The sequence below is a fragment of the Salvelinus namaycush genome, chromosome 7 (genome assembly GCF_016432855.1).
Source record: "Salvelinus namaycush isolate Seneca chromosome 7, SaNama_1.0, whole genome shotgun sequence".
Classification (NCBI taxonomy): domain Eukaryota; kingdom Metazoa; phylum Chordata; class Actinopteri; order Salmoniformes; family Salmonidae; genus Salvelinus; species Salvelinus namaycush.
The window spans coordinates 48,386,014-48,405,834 of NC_052313.1; the positions used below are offsets into that span (position 1 = coordinate 48,386,014).

The window sequence follows — 19,821 nt, forward strand, 5'->3', positions numbered from 1 at the left end:
ACGGAATCAGTGGAATGGTATCAAATACATCAAACATGGTTTGAAGCTATTCCATTTGCGCCGTTCCAGCCATTATTAGGACCCGTCCTCCTCTCAGCAACCTCCACTGGTCTGGGAGAATGATGGCGTGTGTGTTTATCAAGAGGGTTTGGTAATGAATCAATTCGGGAGAATCCAGATCATTCCAACATGGTGATGACAGAGCACGGAGGTGACTCATTGTCTACAAATATGACATGTCTCCGGTTCTGACTTCTAAGTAACCCAAATTACTCACCTGGCTGCTTCTCCAAGATCTGACTGTGTGGGTGAAATATGCCAAGTCACAGAAGCTTTTAATGTGGTGACCACACAGAGTACACCAGTCCTTACAATTTGGAATATGGCATATTTTGTGCCTTTGCCCAGGTCTCTTGACAACCTCTGGTTGTGGGGGGAAAGAGACCCACTGTGTGATTTTGGAATAGACTTATGTAGATAACTATGAAGGTGAGTGTCTATGCATACCTCACAACAGCACAGTGGAAAGAAACACCACTTGGCCTCATTGTTACTGTAAAAAAAATAAAAACAATAGTTACTGTACAGCACATCAAACTCATTCCACAGAGTGCCTGCAGCTTTTCGCTCCACCTTTGTACTTGATTGATGAATTAAGGTCACTAATTAGCAAGGAGCTCCCCTCACCTGGTTGTGTAGGTCTTAATTGAAAGGAAAAAACAGAAAACCTGCAATCACTTGGCCCTCTGTGGAATGAGTTTGACACCCCTGCTGTACAGCATCCAATGATGAACATTCCCTTTAAGGGACTTCAACCTGGGACAAACCAACTTCAGCTCCTGTGACCAGTCTGGCTAGATCAGAACACAGCTGGGAAAACACACCATGGAGAGGCTGAAAACATTAGTTCCGATGTGTATCTGGGCAATTGAGCGAGCTGAAAATCATTGGTTAATTAATCAAGATGGTTGACGAGCTATGAAGCCACTTATAAAGACATGATTTAGGCTTACTATATTTCATCAAGCTTTGATTAATTTAACTAAACTAGGCTGTTGAATGACAGGGGTGTTGTCCTACTGTCCATTGTTTTTGTGACAGAGAGGAAAGGGGTGGATCTGTCCTCCGCAAAAAACACCTGTTCAAATGTAGGGTTGTCTGCACTGATCCTCTTTGCTCACACTTACTGCCACCATGTGGATGTTTGGTGCTACTACAATGTCTGTGCTATGTCCCATAGAAAAATGCTAAATTTCTATACATGAAAATTGGCTTCACATGACAAATAGTAGAAAATAAATATTGCAAAAATAATTTAAGGCCTCATTTGAACACAGGCCAACAATAAAACAATAACAAAATAAACCTAATGTACCACACATACACATGACAAAACTGGACTTAATGAAATTGACCCAAAGATATGTGCGCAAACCTGACACCCATTTATGCGTTTTGGTTGGGTAGGGCTAGTCCATCAATCCTTTTTGTAAGACTCAAGTAGAACCCATTCCTGAGATCATGAACAACACTGCTGAATCATTCCCACTGTTGAAACTCTTTATCTTAGGCTAGAGCTTCTGAGAAATGGAGTATCTTCTCCCTTCTTCTCCAGGGCCCAGTTTTCCAAAAAGGATCTATCCGGATTTTGTCTATCAGATAGGATTAAATGCATAGAAATATAATGAATAGAACAGAAAAATAACCGACTTCAACGGGGACTCCCGTTCTATTCATTATATTTCTATGCATTTACTCCTAGCCGATAGGTAACTTTTGACAATCTGGATTTCGCCTAACTGGGCCCAAATTATTCTAAACTGATCACCTCTCAGGGGGCCACTACAGTGATGATGATGCTGCCGCTGCTGAAGATGGTCGCCGCGGTGGAGGGTGTTTGCGTGTGACGAGGCTGAGCACGCGGCGGGTGGTGCTGAGGCGCTCTCGGAGGGTGGTCATGGCCAGGATGCTTAGCTGGGCTCTCTTCTCCAGGGGCAGTACAGCCAGCAGCCACCAACACCATGCAGGACCACTGGCACTCCCCTGAGAACACAGAGGCAGTGTGTGGTCGGGTTAGAGAAGACAGGACACAGAGAATTATCCCATATCACAACCAAAAGTGTCTATGGCCAAGATTGCACAGTTTAATCAGCTTTTATAAAGGTGAATTCTTAGAGGAACAGATATGGGTATTTAGAATAGCTGGGTGGATCTACTGTCAAAGTTTCTGACTGTTTCTTACCTGTATGTCAGGGTCTTTTTCAGGCAGCTGTCCAAAGTGACTGACGATCTGGTTCTTCATGTTGTCTTTGAGGGAGGTGAACCAGGTGCTGGCCTGCTCGTACACAAAGTCATGCAGCTTCTGCAGCTCCGCCAGCTCCTCTCCATCCACCTTCTGGTCCTCCAGGTGCTCTATCTTGGCTGTGTTGTAGCCGTCACGGTGGCCGTGGCTCAGCACTCTGAAGCGGGACACTCCGACCGTGTCGACCACCGAGCGCCCGTCTGGTTGGAACTTCACGTCTGTCACCTCCAACATGCAGCCGTAGTCTGCGAAGCTGTGGCCAGGGAAACGCAGGGTATACAGATGTAGGATCTTATTGTGAGACAGTTTGCTACAGCAGAAAAATTATTCTGCAGCAACTGGAAATGTGAATTATTATGTGGATTATAATTCATGGACATTTCTGTAGGGGTTGATCAACTTTTTCATTAGGGCAAATCAAGTCGAATTTACTAACTTTAGAAACCTTTTAAAAACTCAAAATACACTAGAAGTTTGCATTTCCTGCTGTGCATGGAAATTCTCTGCAACAAAAGAGTGATCAAATTAGGATCCTACATCTGCATTAGCCATTTGCTCACATGAATCTGTTGGACTGAAAGTGTGAGGGATAGGCTAGTGTAGTGGAGGTAGTTCACAGAGCTACCCCTGTGTGGATGAGTAACTATGCCGGAAACCTGTTAGCACTCAGATAAAATGTCTAGGGTAGGCTTTAGTTCAGTGGGCTAACATGGTCTTGAATTGAGTCGCAAACACAGGTTTGCTACCCTTTTGGTGTGTTTTGATGGCTGTGTTGGCACAGTTGTAAAACCTCCACTCACCCTTTGATGTCGTCAGCGATGCACATTCCAAACTGCTTGGTTCCCGTCTCCGTAGAGCATCGGATCATCAGCCTATAACACGGCTCGAAGACTTGCAGAGGGCAGGGAATTGTGGGAAAGGCCATGGTGCAGATGAAGATGGGCACTTCCTGGGCCAAGCTGCAGAGAGAATAAAACATGGGTGAAACCACTAAATATGATATTCTGCCCAAATAATATTGTATCATAGGATTCTAAAACATTGTCAGACATTTTGTTTTGAGAAGGGGTTAGGGGCTGAAATGTAATGAGGCCTCACTCACTTTGACAGCTCTGCCATTTCTTCCTGGTGCACCTTGCTCCTCTCAGCCAGCTCCTCAGACAGGTAGCGCTGCAGCACCTCCTCCATCAGCAGGGTCTTATGGTACCCTCTAGTGGCCAAGTACTGCAATTACAACAGGTTCAATCAGATAACAAGGGGAATTTTGGTCATAACTCATTTTGTCTTTCAGTAATTGATATTAATTTCCAATAGTAGTGAAGGCAGGTCTGTGTGGTGACTATTTACCTCTGTAATGTTCTCTTTACACAGCGGGCAGTTGGGGTTGTGGTCCAAACAGCGCTCAAGACACTTCATGCAGAAGGTGTGTCCACAGGGGGTGGTGACTGGCTCGTAGAACAGCCTGGAGAAAACGCATGGGGGGGTTAAGTTTTAATAACTACATAGGGAAAACTGGACCTACAGACAGGGTGTGTGTGTGTGTTTGACTTACCTTATACAAACAGAACAGTCCATGTCAGCACTATCCAGGAGCTGAGGGGGCACCTCTCTCCTCTCACTGCAACAAGCAGCAGGCATCTGGGATGAGCTTGACTCATCTGAACACAAGACTCAAACAAATACACTTACATTATTGCTGAGGTTTCTATACGTTTATAATGATTGCATTCACACAACAGTAAGATACTTTGCAAGATTTTTGTTCACTAGTATTACTTTAAAAATCAACTTTTTGGCAACAAGAATGGGAGGGGTTGGGTTGGGTACCTTTTCTGGGCAGCTTGTTGGGGGGTGCAGAGCCTTGGGGCTCGTCTGAGAGCTTCCTCTTTAGAACAGGGGGGAGAGGTAAGGCAGCCAGGACACAAGCCAGGGTCTTGGAGTCCTCACATGAGGACTTGGTCTCTGCTCCGGTGTCAGACAAACTGTCTCTACGGCCAGTAGGGGTTTGGTTCCATCTACGAGGGGTGGAATGGAGGGAGTCGAGGAGAAGGGAGGCTGGTTTGAGGTGGGAGGCGGGGCCTGTTTGGTGGGGGCGGAGTGATGACGTGGGGAGACCGTCCGTCTTGAACGTGGAGAACATCTCACTCAGCATCTACAGGGGGAAAGAGACATAGACAGTGATTGGCCGTCGTCGCAGTCAATCGGGCACACAAGTGGTTGCGTAACTGGTTCGGTGAACTAACTAATTCAATTTAATATAACTTTAATGGTATAGAAACACAGCGGAGTAGCTTAACTTTTGCGTTTCCAGCTTGACTGAGGTCCAGTCTGGCTTCAAAGCCAGACAGTAGAAGTATTCTTGCAGGGCCTCTTCATTATAACCGGCTTTGTTCAGAGCCAGGGCCTTCACGTAGTGAGCCTGAGAACACAAACACACAAAACCCCAAGTACCACAGTGTCTTTCAGGTTAATTTACACAAAATTGGGTAAATGTGTTAATGTCAGGAAACAGTTGCGTGTTTCCGTACCTTGGGAGAGAGGGGCGTCAGTCGACACATGGCGTCTCCATCCTGTAGGGCCTGTCTGAAGCTGTTCATCTCCATATGCAGCTCTGCCCGTCGGGCCAGCAGCCCACACATATAGGGGGCTGTGCAGAGGGAATATGATACAAACATTAGTTAAGAGTCAGATTCAGTTTAAGTTATTCACATATCTCCAGCACCCTCCATTGCTCGTGTTCATTGTGTCAATGCCTTAAAACCAGTATAAAACCAGGCTGTATGGGTTTGAAGACCCTAAATTATTAGTTTGTCATTGATATGTCATTACTTAACAGCTATAACTGTATTCATAACCCTTTTACAACCCCCCTGAGAGGGTAATGTGTTACCTAAATATTCAACCTACAAGCAGTAACACAAATGATGACAAGCTGCATGTAGGGCAGAATATTATTTCATAAGATCCAGGTCATATGGAACAAGTTCTGGGCTAGGTCATGAGTTGAAGCAGTTCCACCATTCCTGCCCTCTTTCGGGCCTCAGCTCATTGCATACCTCTATCCTATTACCTTGCGCGCTGAGGCCTATATTACTGTTGGGTAGAGATTAGAGAAGGAGTGTCACTTCCAAACACCCTGTCATTAAATGTTTTGTGTGTGTCAAGACAAAAATGTCCGCCTGTGTCTAACACTACAAAGCATTTGTCTATGCAACGCCTGCCTTATTTGGAAAGCCTATCATAGCTACCTATCCATGTAATAAAAGGTAGAAGCTACCTTTCTGCCTACTCTGATCCCTAAACTAGAGTTTCCTCAAACTCCACAGGCATTTCTCTACAAACCAGGTCAGCCCAAATCATGAATCTTCTGGCTGTGCTATTTTGACAAAGTGCATGACTTTACTTACACAACTCATGCCTTAGCTGAACTTGTCATCATGGTGTGATGATGCCAATATATCCCAACCTCTATCTGGTATAGTTTGTGTTATGAACGTGGCACAGGTGGTAACTTATCCCATAACCACTGGTTCCCTCACCCAATCACTACACTGGTGGCAGTGATGGGATAATCCCTGCAGACCAGGGCTGTTCACCTTCAATCAGTGATGTCATTAACATGGCTTTGACCTTATGGGTTGACATAACCTATTACAAACCTATGCACGTCACAGAAGCAGGTTACAGGCTTTTATTTCAATGTGCACAGAAAGATCATGCAAAAAGAATGATGATGTAATGTTATAGGGACAATCTATAGTTGATTACATTCCTTTTTGGACTCAAAATGTATGTTATGTACCCATTGATTCTTAAAGAATATAACTAAAATGGCTCATAAGCTTAGTTCAACAGTTATCAGAACCCAAAATGTAAGCTTATTTTACTGCAATGTTAGTTCTGTCTATGAATTTGAGTTTTTACATTTCTCCAGCCCCATCCCTCAGCTTTTTACTAAAACAGTGTGGCTGAATACGCTTTGTCTCAACTGCGGACTTCCCCTTTAAAATACGTTTTTATTTTACCTTTTTCAAGAGCGTTGTTGTATTTTTCAAGGGCGTTGATAAAGCCCTGTTCATTCCGCATTCTATCTCCTTCAAGCCAGCATCGTCTTGCTTCACTCTCTGCGCAAAACCATTTACCCAACAGGCCACTGAGTACTACATTCACTTTAAAACCGATTGGCTTTAATTCTCTATTTGTTTTGTTCAGTTTGTAACGACATAATTCACATTCTTTGATACCGTCATCTTCAATGCATGGCTTGCAGAATGTATGGCCGCATTCCAAAGTTGTTGGCTCGATTAACAAGCACTTGCAAAGCCGACATGAGAACAGGTCCAACGAATGCTCATCCTCGGAAACCCCATTGGAGTCTGTGCATTCTTTTAGGCATTCTTTTACGCGCAAAGTGTGCGCAATACAGTCAACGAGAGACCCTAGTTCGTTTGGTCGTAACTTGTCCAAGTTGGCGGCGGTGCAGTATGAATCCAGAGCCTCCGCTATCCGCCCAGCCCTGCTGAGCGCGTCCGCTTTCAGGAGGCAGAGGCTCCGGTCCGGGTGTCGGAGGTCCGCCAGCTGCGAGCTGTAGATCTCAGCAAGGAGGTTGAAGTCCCCAGCACGGAAGGCTTCCCGTGCAACTGACAGCATTTCTGGACTCAAGCCCGCAGCAACAGTATTGTCGTGGTTTTCCAAACGAACATCCATATCAGTGAAGTCTATAACATCTATGTAAAACAAATGTGTGTATTCAAATAAATTAAATGAATTGGTCAATAGAGACAGACCGAGAATTGACTTCGTCCGATCACGGATTGCTTTCTATGTAACCTGCTACACTGAAAGTTTGTATAACCTCCTGAATTAAATTACGCGCGATTGGAGAGCCATTCTAAATGCATATTGGTCTTCAAATTAATCAACGCATAATAAATAAATAAATAAAATAACACCCATAAATTGCTACGGTAGACGGTCACCGTCAACATACTTTTACTGTGACCTAAGTGAATGCGCTGCGTTTGGTAATGGCACGTGACTTCAAGGGAGAGACCCCATTGGTGTGTTATGGTTCTTTTTTTGTGTGTTATATGGTTCGTTTTATAATGGACAGGAGGTTGTGTAAGTGAACATTTCTGATGAATGGAAAAGGTCCGTTTCTTGGAGATTATGACATGGATACATATAACTAGGATAAAGTTCCTTATTTCTAGAGCCGAGGCATATAATGCAAAGGGTCTATATTTGTTCAAAGTAGCTTACAAAGCCTTGATCAAGATGATTTTAAAAAATTGTAAGGATTTTTTTTTTTACAAAGACAAGAAATAGTGGGTCACTGAAAGTTTATAGACTAAACATAATGTTATTTATTTATCAAACGTCATTATTCATGAAAAAAAAACATTTTGCTATTGATAGGCTAATGACAGTTACTGCGTTTGCCAAAGATGAACTCAAATCAAATTTTATTGGTCACATGGACATATTTAGCATATGCTATTGCGGGTGCAGCAAAATGTTTATGTTCCTAGCTCCAACAGTGCAGTAGTATCTATCAATTCACAACAATACACACAAATCTAAAATTAAAAGAATGTAATTAAGAAATACATCGATATTAGGATGAGCAATGTTGGAGTGGCATTGACTAAAATACAGTAGAATACAGTATATACATATGAAATTAGTAAAACCGTATGTAAACATGATTCAAGTGACTGTACATAGGGCAGCAGCCTCTAAGGTGCAGGGTTGAGTAACCGGGTGGTAGCCGGCTAGATAAAGGGGAACACCAGTGTCTACATATTGGAGGCTGTTATGTTATTTTTTCATTAAACTTTTATTCATACAAGTTATTCTCTAAAAATATATATATTTAAGATAAGGATTACTTTATTGGTCCATTTACTATCTGAGCAACTGAGAATTTTTTTGTTGCATATCCCATTCTCCCCGGAAGACAAACACATACTTTTTTGCACTAAATCTTGCACTGACTATGCGCACACACACTAGACTCTACCCACACAACATGTGTACGTACACTGACATCCCAACATACACACATCACGCGCACACATACATACTGACACCCCATACACCCACCACATAGGCTGCTGCTACTGTCTATTATCTATCCTGTTGCCTAGTCACTTTACCCCTACCTATATGTACATAGCTACCTCGATTACCTTGTACCCCTGCACATCGACTCAGTACTGGTACTCCTTGTATATAGCCATGATACTTTTACTTGTTGTTATTCACTGTGTATTTATTCCTCATGTCACTATTTCTATATATAGGTATGTTTTTATCTTTATCTTAACTCTGCATTGCTGGAAAAGGACCCGTAAGTAAGTAAGCATTTCACTGTTAGTCTACACTTGTTTAAGAAGCATGTGACAAATATAATTTTATTTGGCATATGTACGTACATACACATACGTACGTACATACGTACATACATATGTACACACAGGTAACTGACGAAATAAAGGAAATGCTTGAGTAAATGAGGGACACAAAGTATATTTAAAGCAGGTGCTTCCACACAGGTGTGGTTTCTGTGTATACACAGTTACAGTTGAAGTTGGACGTTTACATACACATTTACATTTAAGTCATTTAGCAGACGCTCTTATCCAGAGCGACTTACAAGTACATACATTCATACTTTTTTTGTACTGGCCCCCCGTGGGAATCGAACCCACAACCCTGGCGTTGCAAGCGCCATGCTCTACCAACTGAGCCACACGGGGCCATGCACCTTAGCCAAATACATTTAAACTCAGTTTTTCACAATTCCTGACATTTAATCCTAGTAAAAATGCCCTGTTTTAGGTCAGTTAGGATCACCACCTTATTTTAAGAATGTGAAATGTCAGAATAATAGCAGAGAGAATGATTTATTTCAGCTTTTATATCTTTCATCATGTTCCCAGTGGGTCAGAAGTTTACATACACTCAATTAGTATTTGGTAGCATTGCCTTTAAATTGTTTAACTTGGGTCAAATGTTTCAGGTAGCTTTCCACAAGCTTTCCACAATAAGTTGGATGAATTTTGTCCCATTCCTCCTGACAGAGCTGGTGTAACTGAGTCAGGTTTGTAGGCCAGCTTGCTCGCACATGCTTTTTCAGTTCTGCCCACATATTTTCTATAGGATTGAGGTCAGGGCTTTGTGATGGCCACTCCAATACCTTGACTTTGTTGTCCTTAAGCCATTTTGCCACAACTTTGGAAGTATGCTTGGGATCACTGTCCATTTGGAAGACCCATTTGCGACCAAGATTTAACTTCCTGACTGATGTCTTGAGATGTTGCTTCAATATATCCACATCATTTTCCTACCTCGTGATGCCATCTATTTTGTGAAGTGCACCAGTCCCTCCTGCAGCAAAGGACCCCCACAACATGATGCTGCCACCCCCGTGCTTCACGGTTGGGATGGTGTTCTTCGGGTTGCAAGCCTCCCCCTTTTTCCTCCAAACATAATGATGGTCATTATGGCCAAACAGTTCTATTTTTGTTGAATCAGACCAGAGGACATTTCTCCAAAAAGTACAATCTTTGTCCCCATGTGCAGTTGCAAACCGTAGTCTGGCTTTTTTATGGCGGATTTGGAGCGGTGGCTTCTTCCTTGCCGAGCGGCCTTTCAGGTTATGTCGATATAGGACTCGTTTTACTGTGGATATAGATACTTTTGTACCTGTTTCCTCCAGCATCTTCACAAGGTCCTTTGCTGTTGTTGTGGGATTGATTTGCACTTTTCACACCAAAGTACGTTCATCTCTAGGAGACAAAACACGTCTCCTTCCTGAATGGTATGACGGCTGCGTGGTCCCATAGTGTTTATACATGCGTACTATTGTTTGTACAGATGAACGTGGTACCGTCAGGCGTCTGGAAATTGCTCACAAGGATGAACCAGACTTGTGGAGGTCTACAAAAAAAAATTCTGAGGTTTTGGCTGAAGTCTTTTGATTTTCCCATGATGTCAAGCAAAGAGGCACTGGGTTTGAAGGTAGGCCTTGAATTACATCCACAGGTACACCTCCAATTGACTCAAATTATGTCAATTAGCCTATCAGAAGCTTCTAAAGCCATGACATCATTTTCTGGAATTTTCAAAGCTGTTTAAAGGCAGTCAACTTAGTGTATGTAAATTTCTGACTCACTGGAATTGTGATAAGTTAAATAATATGTCTGGAAACAATTGTTGGAAAAATGACTTGTGTCATGCACAAAGTAGATGTCCTAACCGACTTGCCAAAACTATAGTTTCATAACAAGAAATTTATGGAGTGGTTGAAAAACAAGTTTTAATGATTCCAATCTAAGTGTATGTAAACTTCCGACTTCAACTGTATCTGTATACACACACAGAGTAGTTGGGGTCAGACGCAGGGACAGCCACAGTGCAGTGCCCCTGGAGCAGTTTGGGGTGGGGTGGGGTGGGGTAAAGTGCCTTGCTCAATGGCACAACGGCGGTAGGCATTTCAATCTATTTCGCAAGAGAGACCTGTTCAAGATGGCATTAGTCTGAAATGTTACAAAAAGAGCCATGTTATAAAAAGTAGCTCCAGTTCAGAGGGCCCACCCTTTCATACTATGCCTAAACTTGCCCAGTGGCAGCACTTGGGTGCACCTCAATTGTCTAAACAAATTGACGTTCCCCAAATTCTTTGAAGCTGGCACTCCCTCCAGATTTCATATGGCCCCTTAGATATGGGAAATATCTATTGTTCAATACAATGCCTGTAATATGCAATATATATTCAGTTCTGTTATATGACATTTACTTACATGTGCTGACTGGGTGACCGTCAGTCTACAATGCTTAAAAGACACCATAACGTTGTCATAGAACAGTATTTCATGTCACCTGCCCACCAAACAGTGGCACATGCTCAGGGCACACCAAGAAAATTGGCGATCTCTCTTGATCAGAGCCGAGGCAGAGAGTGGGGGAAGGGAGGAAGTGGTTACAAGAAAGCTGTTTATTGGACTATTAATAGCAGTTAGAAGTGAACACTCGCACAGTGGTCCCTCAGCATTTAATGTCCCCATTCAGTTGAACAGCGGGCTGGGGCAGCTTGTTTTTACCATGGCAACGCTGTTGGTCTTCAGTACTACAGCCTTGGGACGAAACGCAACTTAAATCTACAGTAGGTCAGGCTTTGAAATCTGATATCTGAACGATGAGCAACAAGGTGTCTGCTCTTTGTTGCGTCTACTCCCCTCTCATTGCACTATTTAATTGGACCATATGATATCACTGATCCATTGTTTTACGTCAGAATGCAGGACAATTGCATCTTGACGGACGAGCGCCACGTAGGAATGACGCTACGAGACAAGCAATCCCTGATCTGAAAGAGAACAAAGACAAGTTACGTTTTACATTAATCCTTATTACCATTTATTGGTGACTTATCTGTCAAACATGGGATAAAAGGTCAACAGGAGGAGGTCAACCGGAAGCTGTCATTTCTCGTCATGAACAGTGTCTAGTTAGGATGATCAACATTCATCATCATCATCCTCATTAGCGTGCATTGTAGGCTGAGCGCATGCAAGATCACAGCATCAAGCTCAAAGGACACAAATCAGCCCCTACAAAGGCTGCTGTCAAAAATCTACCCCAGTGGAGCCCAACCAGGGGTACTAGGACCCCTTGGGGAACTTCAAATCAAATCCTTTGATTAATTGTTCAGCAGTCTTATGGCTTGGGGGTAGAAGCTGTTAAGGAGCCTTTTGGTCCTAAACTTGGGGCTCCGGTACCGCTTTCCGTGCAGTAGCAGAAAGAACAGTCTATGACTTGGGTGACTGGAGTCTTTGACAATCGTCTTACAAGACGTAGCAGCTCTGTCCTGCCACAATGCACGGAGAAGCCAGCCAGCTCTATATTATCCGTGTCGTCGTTCTGCCACTTCTAGGTGAAACATAAGATATTACAGTTTTTAATGTCAAGTTGGTAGGATAATCTTAATTGTAGATTGTCCAGTTTGTTTTCCAATGATTGCACGTTGGCCAATAATACGGAGGGTAGTGGTGGTTTACCTACTCGTCAGCGAATTCTTACAAGGCACGCCGCCCTCCTCCCCCTTTTTCTCCGTCTTTTCTTCACGCTGATGACGGGGGTTTGGGCCTTGTCCTGACAAAGCAGCATATCCTTCGCATCAGGCTCATTAAAGAAAAAATCTTCGTCCAGTTCGAGGTGAGTAATCTCTGTTCTTATGTCCAGAAGGTACTTGACCTATTCACAGGGGGTATTTGAGAAGATTCATGAGACCATAGAGCTACTGGTAAAATTCCAAAGGGGATACTTCAGGGGTACTCCAGGCAGAGCAAATTTCAGTTAGTGGTTCAGTAACCGAAAATGATTGAGAACCACTGACCTACCCTATGGATTAGTGCTATTCAGGATCCTTGGGACATCCCTACCCTAAACCGTTACCTAACCTTAATCATTTAAAATGGGGTAGGGACGTCCCAAGGCTTCTGGATTGCAAGGACCCATTTATTAGGGGGCAAAAAACGATCTCGTCCCTGGGTGGGCTCGAACCACCAACCTTTAGATTAACAGTCTAACGCGCTAGCCGATTGCGCCACAGAGACAGTTCCACCACGTCTATGTGACCATTATTAAGAATGTCACAATCCCCGTGCCAGACCAATTAATCTGTGTACTCTGTCAGACTTGGGGTGCTTTTCAATGCTAAGTGGCTTCCTTTGCTACACGTGCACTGCTCTGAGAAGACCTGCACCAGTAACAATCTTTTCAGAGCCTCTACTTTTCACTTTTCAGTGCCTTGCTCCAGCACAGCAGCACCCACAGTAGGCTGAGCTAATGAGTGATCAGTGTCAACATCCTGAGACTACCTGAAATACAAATCACCCCTTACCGTTGCTCTCTAAACTCTAACAAAGATCTGACAGTCACCCAACCTCCAGACATGCAGATTTTTAGGACGTTTTATTCCAAGTGGTTTCACCGTCTCTGTGGCGCAATCGGCTAGCGCGTTAGACTGTTAATCTAAAGGTTGGTGGTTCGAGCCCACCCAGGGACGATTTATTTTAGTTTTCTCCTTGAACATCTGGTTCCTTCAAATATAATGAAAAAAGCAGTGACAATATGCTGGAGATTCATCGATGCTTTTTCAAACCTCTTTCCCTTAACACATATACCGGTACTTTACTGCCATGACAGAATTAGTGCTGTTCCCTATACCATAACCTCAGCACCCAGAACAGAGAGTGCCAGGAGACTAACGTCTGCCATAACTCCTGTGAAAAGTACTCTCATTTACACTTTCATTTTAGTAAAATACATGTCACACAAATTCCAAGTTCACTTCCTCTCTGCTGCTGTCCCTAGAAAAAGACTATCGCCCAACGTGGGGCTCGAACCCACGACCCTGAGATTAAGAGTCTCATGCTCTACCGACTGAGCTAGCCGGGCACTGAAGACCCCTGCATTCCTCAGAGGCTAAAACGATTTGCTACATCAGCAACTCCTACTTCAATAACAAAAGAAGGGCATGGGTGGAGCCTGGTCACAAAGAAGAGCGGGCTAGTTGGGACAAAAGACAGGACAACATAAATAGCAATAGCCACACGGGATCCTAGCACAAGAGGTTGGTGGTACCTTAACTGGGGAGGACGGGCTCGTGTTAATGGCTGGAGCAGAATAGGTGGAATGGTATCAAATACACCAAACACATGATTTCCACATGTTTGATGCCATTCCATAGTCCTGTTCCAACCATTATTATGAGTAGCCTCCACTGGATCCCAGTTTCAACTACTCTACCACTGTCAAACACAGAGGCATACACAAAATGATGATTCTCCATAAACATTATTCAAAATAAAATATTATCAAATGTATAAAAACACATCTCAACTGCAAGAAAAGATTTCTGCCCCGTGTGAGGATCGAACTCACGACCTTCAGATTATGAGACTGACGCGCTACCTACTGCGCCAACGAGGCCTGAAAATCACATGTAAACCACATGATTTTTAAAGACAAAAATAAAATACAAGACCTTCTGTTTGAACGGTGCGGTTCACATACATTTTAATAAGCTAACAAGGATGTTGCAACACCATAAACATAACACTGTACAGCCCTTCTAAAACAGACGTTCCATTCAAATTCAAGTAAAACTTGCAGTAGCCCCCAATGGCAGCAGAGAAGCACAACAAGTGTAGACCATAGAGAATGATAGAGGATTCATCATTGTATCTGTCACACTGGGGCTGGGCAACTCCAGTCCTCGGGTGCCTGATTGGTGTCACACTTTTTCTCCATCCCTAGCAAACACAGCTGATTAATCAAATTGCATTCTAAACTGAAGATCATGATTAGGTGATTATTGGAGTCAGGTGTGTTAGCTGGGGCTGGGGCAAAACTGTGACACCAATCAGGCCCCCTAGGACTGGAATTGCACAATACAGGGCAGTGCCGTTTATATCTGGGTTGCATCCGGTTTATACTGACCAACATCGCACTGGATGAATATAAAAAAGTTAATATCTTCGGCTGCGAGTGATGGGAAAATAAATATTTGGCCTCAGCGACAATTATTTTAATAATTCAATGGATGGTTTGTGTACAAAGGTGAAAAGTGTCCATCCATTATTCTGAATTTTCAAATCTGACTTCTCTATGTGGCTTTTATGGGATTTGTCTTTCTGGGCCGGACGCCACTTAAACTGCAGTACCGATGCAAAACTATAGGAGCAAAGGAAACCATGCTTCTAGACTGGAACCCTGGCCCCTTGGGCAGCGCCATTTTGAAGTAGTCCATTTTCTTCTTCTACTACTTCTATGAGTTGGTAAACAAACTAAAAGGGTGCATACTGCCACCTGGAGTGTGCCATTTGAATAGGTATAAAGTCGAGGTTGGCAATTTACTGCCACCTGCAGTTATGGAATGTTTGCTCACGAGTATAATTCATTGGATTATCGCTCCAAATGGAATTATGTGATCCTTCCTTAGCCCATAGGAAGTACCACCCAGTTGACTACTTCAAAATGGTGAAAGTCTCAATGGCACCACCCATGCTAAAACTGGCTAGAGTCCTCTATAATTCTCTATGGGATAGACAATGGAGGGTCAATGCAATGAAAATGAATGGTGCAGTGGTGGTGCCACAAAACATATAAACCGCATGGCTCACCATTTATACTGCCTTGAGTGAGAGTCACTAATGCCGAACAGAACATAGCCTCGCCTTATCTTGCCATGGCCAATGTGTCAATATGAACAGAAAAAGAGACATTAGAATACAGTCTGTAATAAACCAAAAACATCTCTGAAAATACAAGATTGTGTGCCTAAATAAATATATGCCTACATATTTTACATACAATCAATGTCTATTTTCATGAGACTCATAACGAGCAACAGTTGGCCCATGCATGCTTTTTTAGGGCTGCACACATGGACTGTAGGTGGACAGCTAAGAAACCCCTGAAGCGAATTGGTGCAGATTGGCATTTTTTTTCTTTCTTGGACATAAACAAAATACTTGCCTACTAAATTATTAGTGATGTATCGGTTTATTTTCTGTGTGTAATACCAGATAGCTTAATAACAGCTCCGATCCATAGACCCAACACAAGGTCAGCCATTGGCCTACTACTTGCATATCTACTTGCAACCCCTTAAAAAAAACTTTAGTAGGCTACGGGATGCATTTCAAATTTGAAGTATACAACAAATGCATAAACTTTAGAGCCGCGGACGAATTAGATTTTATTTTTGTCAGTCTACAAATCTTATTATTATTTTTTATTCCACAAATCTCTTGCGCAAGTTTACCTGTTCAACCGACGTCACTCCTCTGAAAATTATACGGCACGTGATTTGCGTAATTGAACTACCCAATATGTGGAGTCACAAGATTCTAACACGCATGAAGAGAAAATGCTATCGCCCGAACAGGGACTTGAACCCTGGACCCTCAGATTAAAAGTCTGATGCTCTACCGACTGAGCTATCCGGGCTCTTTCCTCTGGAAGGGGAACTGCCATTATACGTGTTATAAACTATGATCCGTATTTGTCAGGTATTATAACCAACCCAAACACTGGTATTGACTGCTCCTACCCGACCTCAACCCAATTGCAACTTAATACTAGGAAGGTGTCCTTAATGTTTTGTACACTGTGTATATTTATATTCCGGTCTTTGACATTGCTCGTTCTGATATTTCTTCATTTTTTAATGGACTACATGTGCTCCAACTGCACTGTTGGAGCTAGAAACAAGCATTTCGCGGCACCTGCGATAACATCTGCAAATCTGTGTATGGACCAAAAAACGTTGATTTGAAGACTGTTGCAACACCATAAACAGAACAATATAGCCCAGTGGTTCTAAATCCTGGTCCTGGGTGTACATTTTTGTTTTTGCTCTAGCACTACACACCTGATTCTAATCATCAAAGCCTGATAAGGAGTTGATGATTTGAATCAGGTGTGTAGTGCTAGGGCAAACCCAAATATGCACACCCTTTTGGGTCCCCAGGACCAGGTTGAGAACCACTGCTATAGTCCTCAAAATGGTCATGGCTAGACATATTTTGTCAAATGAACGTAAAAAGTTGAGTTCTGGATTTTAGCTAACCCTAACACTTAACTAACTTTAACCTAATTATCATAACCTGCTACATTAATTATCCTAACCTGCAGAGTAAATTATCCTAACCCGCTACAAAAAGTGATATCTGAAGTTAATTTGACAAAAGCTAGAACCTTTCTAGCCATGACCTAAAATAGACGTTCCACTCCCATTCAAGTAAAACTTGCAGTGAAACCCAGTGGCAACAGAGGGCGCACATCAAGAAAGGACAGAATGGATGGTCAATGCAATGCAGATATCAACCGTGCAGTAGTGGGCCACAAAACATGAAAACCGCATGGCTTAGCATTACCGACTTCAGCCGGAGTTGCTAATGCCGTAGGCTACACAACCAGCCTATGCTCGGCTTCCCTGGCCAGCCAAGGCATATCTGTCAATATTAGAATAAGGTCTCTAGTAAAATCGAAAACTCATGAAAAAAAATGATTGTGAGCCTAAATATAAATAGGCAAACATGCACAAGCCAGCTGTGCTGTTTTTCCTCTGCATTCAAGACTGAGTCCTAGTCCTGACCTGCAACTCTGTTAATTAATAAATGTATTGTACATAAAACAAATTATTGGCTACTATATTATTAGTGATGTATCCGCTTATTAATAGCAGATCGCTTAATAACAGCTTGTAGCCGAGCATAGCCGACTCCAATACATAGACCCAACAATAGGTCAGCCATGGGCCTACTACTTGCATACCTGTCGTTCATCTGACAAGCAAACCCTTAAACCCCTTTGGTACGGGATGCACTTCAAATTTAAAGTATGCAAAAGTATGTAACAACAAATGCATAAACTTTAGAGCCGAGGAAGAATTATATTTTGTTTTGTTCAGTGCACAAATCTCTTTTGCAAGCTTACCTGTTCAACAGAGGTCACTCTTCTCTGAAAATTGTACTGCACGTGATTTGCGTAACTGAACCATATATTTTGAGTAGTTATAGGATTCTAACATCCTGGAAAGTAAATGGTGTCGCCCAAACAGGGACTTTTGAAAATTTTACCACACGTGATTTGCGTAATTGAACGACCCATCATGAGGAGTCACAAGGTTCTAGCACCCCTGGAGAGAAAATTGTATCGCCCGAACAGGGACTTGAACCCTGGACCCTCAGATTAAAAGTCTGATGCTCTACCGACTGAGCTATCCGGGCTCTTGTAGCATGAAATGCCATTATATATTATAACCAATGTCAGAAATTCTCAGAAATGATAAAGAACACAAACATTGGAACTGTCTGCTCCTTTTAGCGCTTTGATGAGCGGGACAGGAGTCAACGTTGACACTGATGTGTGGGACAGGAGTCATTGTTGAGTGGGAGTAGCCTGCCACCTGGTGGTTTAGTCCTGACTGGTCAGTTGTTTTGTGGGGTACTTGTAAATAAGGGAAAGTTGTTGATGATAGATTAACCGGACTTTTATTATGATTGCTAAATACTGTTCAATTTAAACACCTGCACACCAATCCCACCTTCCCCAAAACACTTGTAAATATTGGACTATAAATTGTGCCTTCCTGTATTAGGGTGGCTTGGGGTTAAAGGCCCCGCTCCTGTAATTCTCACACAAACCACTTTGTCTCCCAAAAGTGTTCAACACCTTCCCTGGATGCCACTAGTCTTGCTCAACTAAAAATGCCATCTGTCTCATCTCAACTTTTTAAGTCACTCCAACAAAACGATTTTGAGGTATGTTTGGGGCAAAATGCCCCAAGGCAATCGATGCAAGTCAGTGGTACACAGCATTTACCAAATCATCTATAAGTAACTTCTTTGAGTTACACAATCAATTCTGAGATACTTTAGGATTACTTGGACAGGATGGGTGAAAATAAAAAGATGGGCCATACATCAAAACCACATCATAAAATAGGTTTCCATCCAATTGGAGACAGGCTTTCATGTGAATATTCTAAAATACGCATAAAAACAACATGCACATTTTCCCACCGGAGATGTGTTTCCATCATATTGACTTGTTGCAGATAAAAGGTTCTGCATGATGACATAGTGCACATAAAATACCTTTGCCGTTAAATTGCCATGTATCGAATAGAAAATACAAGTTAAATGGGTGTCCATCACATTTTCAACTCTAATGATGTTTTTCTCACACTCTGGTATTGGCATATGCACTCTAGCCCAGGGTTTCCCTAACTCAGTCCTAGGGCCTCTGTTGGTCAATTTCTTCAACAAATGATCAGGTCTATATAATTATCAAACATACATTAGTATGGAAAAGAAACACAGACTTGTTGTTTAAGTATTAAAATACTCCTTTTAGTAATACTATTGTAGGCAGACGTTGATACAGAGTACAGTATAACAGTATATGATAGTTCTCCCCAAGTTCTGCAAAATGTCTAAGACATCATGTAACTCATATAGCCTCCCCAATCATCCTTATGTAACTTTCCCTAGCAACAACATTTTAATAAATCTAACCTCCCCCTGACAGCAGGAACCATCTTATCAGCAAGTAAAAACTCAGAAGTGGGTTTGACCGAAACCTGACCTTTCATGACAAGTATAGAGTCATAACAATGTGAACGAGTGTAAGCATCTTCTGACAGGTGGCTGGTTTCATCAGGTCTGTGGCAGCCTTGTGTTCTCAGAAAACCCGATAACCACGGTGGGATCCAGACAGGAGGAGTCTGAATGCAGACGCCTTCTGATCGTGTCTGAAGGTCACAACACTCAAAAACAGGTTTTACACACACACACACACACACACACACACACACACACACACACACACACACACACACACACACACACACACACACACACACACACACACACACACACACACACACACGAGGTCTCCTGAAGAGGAGACCTTACATCATTTATTAACCCTTTAAAAGG

General features: G+C 42.7%; 1 protein-coding gene and 6 non-coding genes across 7 annotated transcripts; 1 reads left to right on the top strand and 6 right to left on the bottom strand.

Moving 5' to 3' along the window:
* Positions 1–1,842: 1,842 nt before the first annotated feature.
* LOC120050770 (LON peptidase N-terminal domain and RING finger protein 2-like) lies at positions 1,843–6,952 on the bottom strand. Its single transcript, XM_038997322.1, has 11 exons — positions 6,762–6,952; positions 5,373–5,395; positions 4,831–4,949; positions 4,584–4,721; positions 4,130–4,454; positions 3,855–3,960; positions 3,650–3,764; positions 3,405–3,526; positions 3,103–3,261; positions 2,243–2,555; positions 1,843–2,043 (listed from the first exon to the last, which is right to left on the bottom strand). The coding sequence occupies exons 1-11, from the start codon at positions 6,950–6,952 to the stop codon at positions 1,843–1,845; spliced, it is 1,812 nt and encodes a 603-aa protein (XP_038853250.1).
* A 5,898-nt stretch (positions 6,953–12,850) lies between these two features.
* Positions 12,851–12,924, bottom strand: trnan-guu. Its single transcript has one exon. It is a non-coding gene; the product is annotated as a tRNA-Asn (tRNA).
* A 378-nt stretch (positions 12,925–13,302) lies between these two features.
* trnan-guu lies at positions 13,303–13,376 on the top strand. The gene has a single exon. It is a non-coding gene; the product is annotated as a tRNA-Asn (tRNA).
* Positions 13,377–13,695: 319 nt separating this feature from the next.
* Positions 13,696–13,768, bottom strand: trnak-cuu. The gene has a single exon. It is a non-coding gene; the product is annotated as a tRNA-Lys (tRNA).
* Positions 13,769–14,229: 461 nt separating this feature from the next.
* On the bottom strand, positions 14,230–14,302 carry trnam-cau. The gene has a single exon. It is a non-coding gene; the product is annotated as a tRNA-Met (tRNA).
* Positions 14,303–16,251: 1,949 nt separating this feature from the next.
* Positions 16,252–16,324, bottom strand: trnak-uuu. The gene has a single exon. It is a non-coding gene; the product is annotated as a tRNA-Lys (tRNA).
* A 1,711-nt stretch (positions 16,325–18,035) lies between these two features.
* trnak-uuu lies at positions 18,036–18,108 on the bottom strand. The gene has a single exon. It is a non-coding gene; the product is annotated as a tRNA-Lys (tRNA).
* Positions 18,109–19,821: the final 1,713 nt, after the last annotated feature.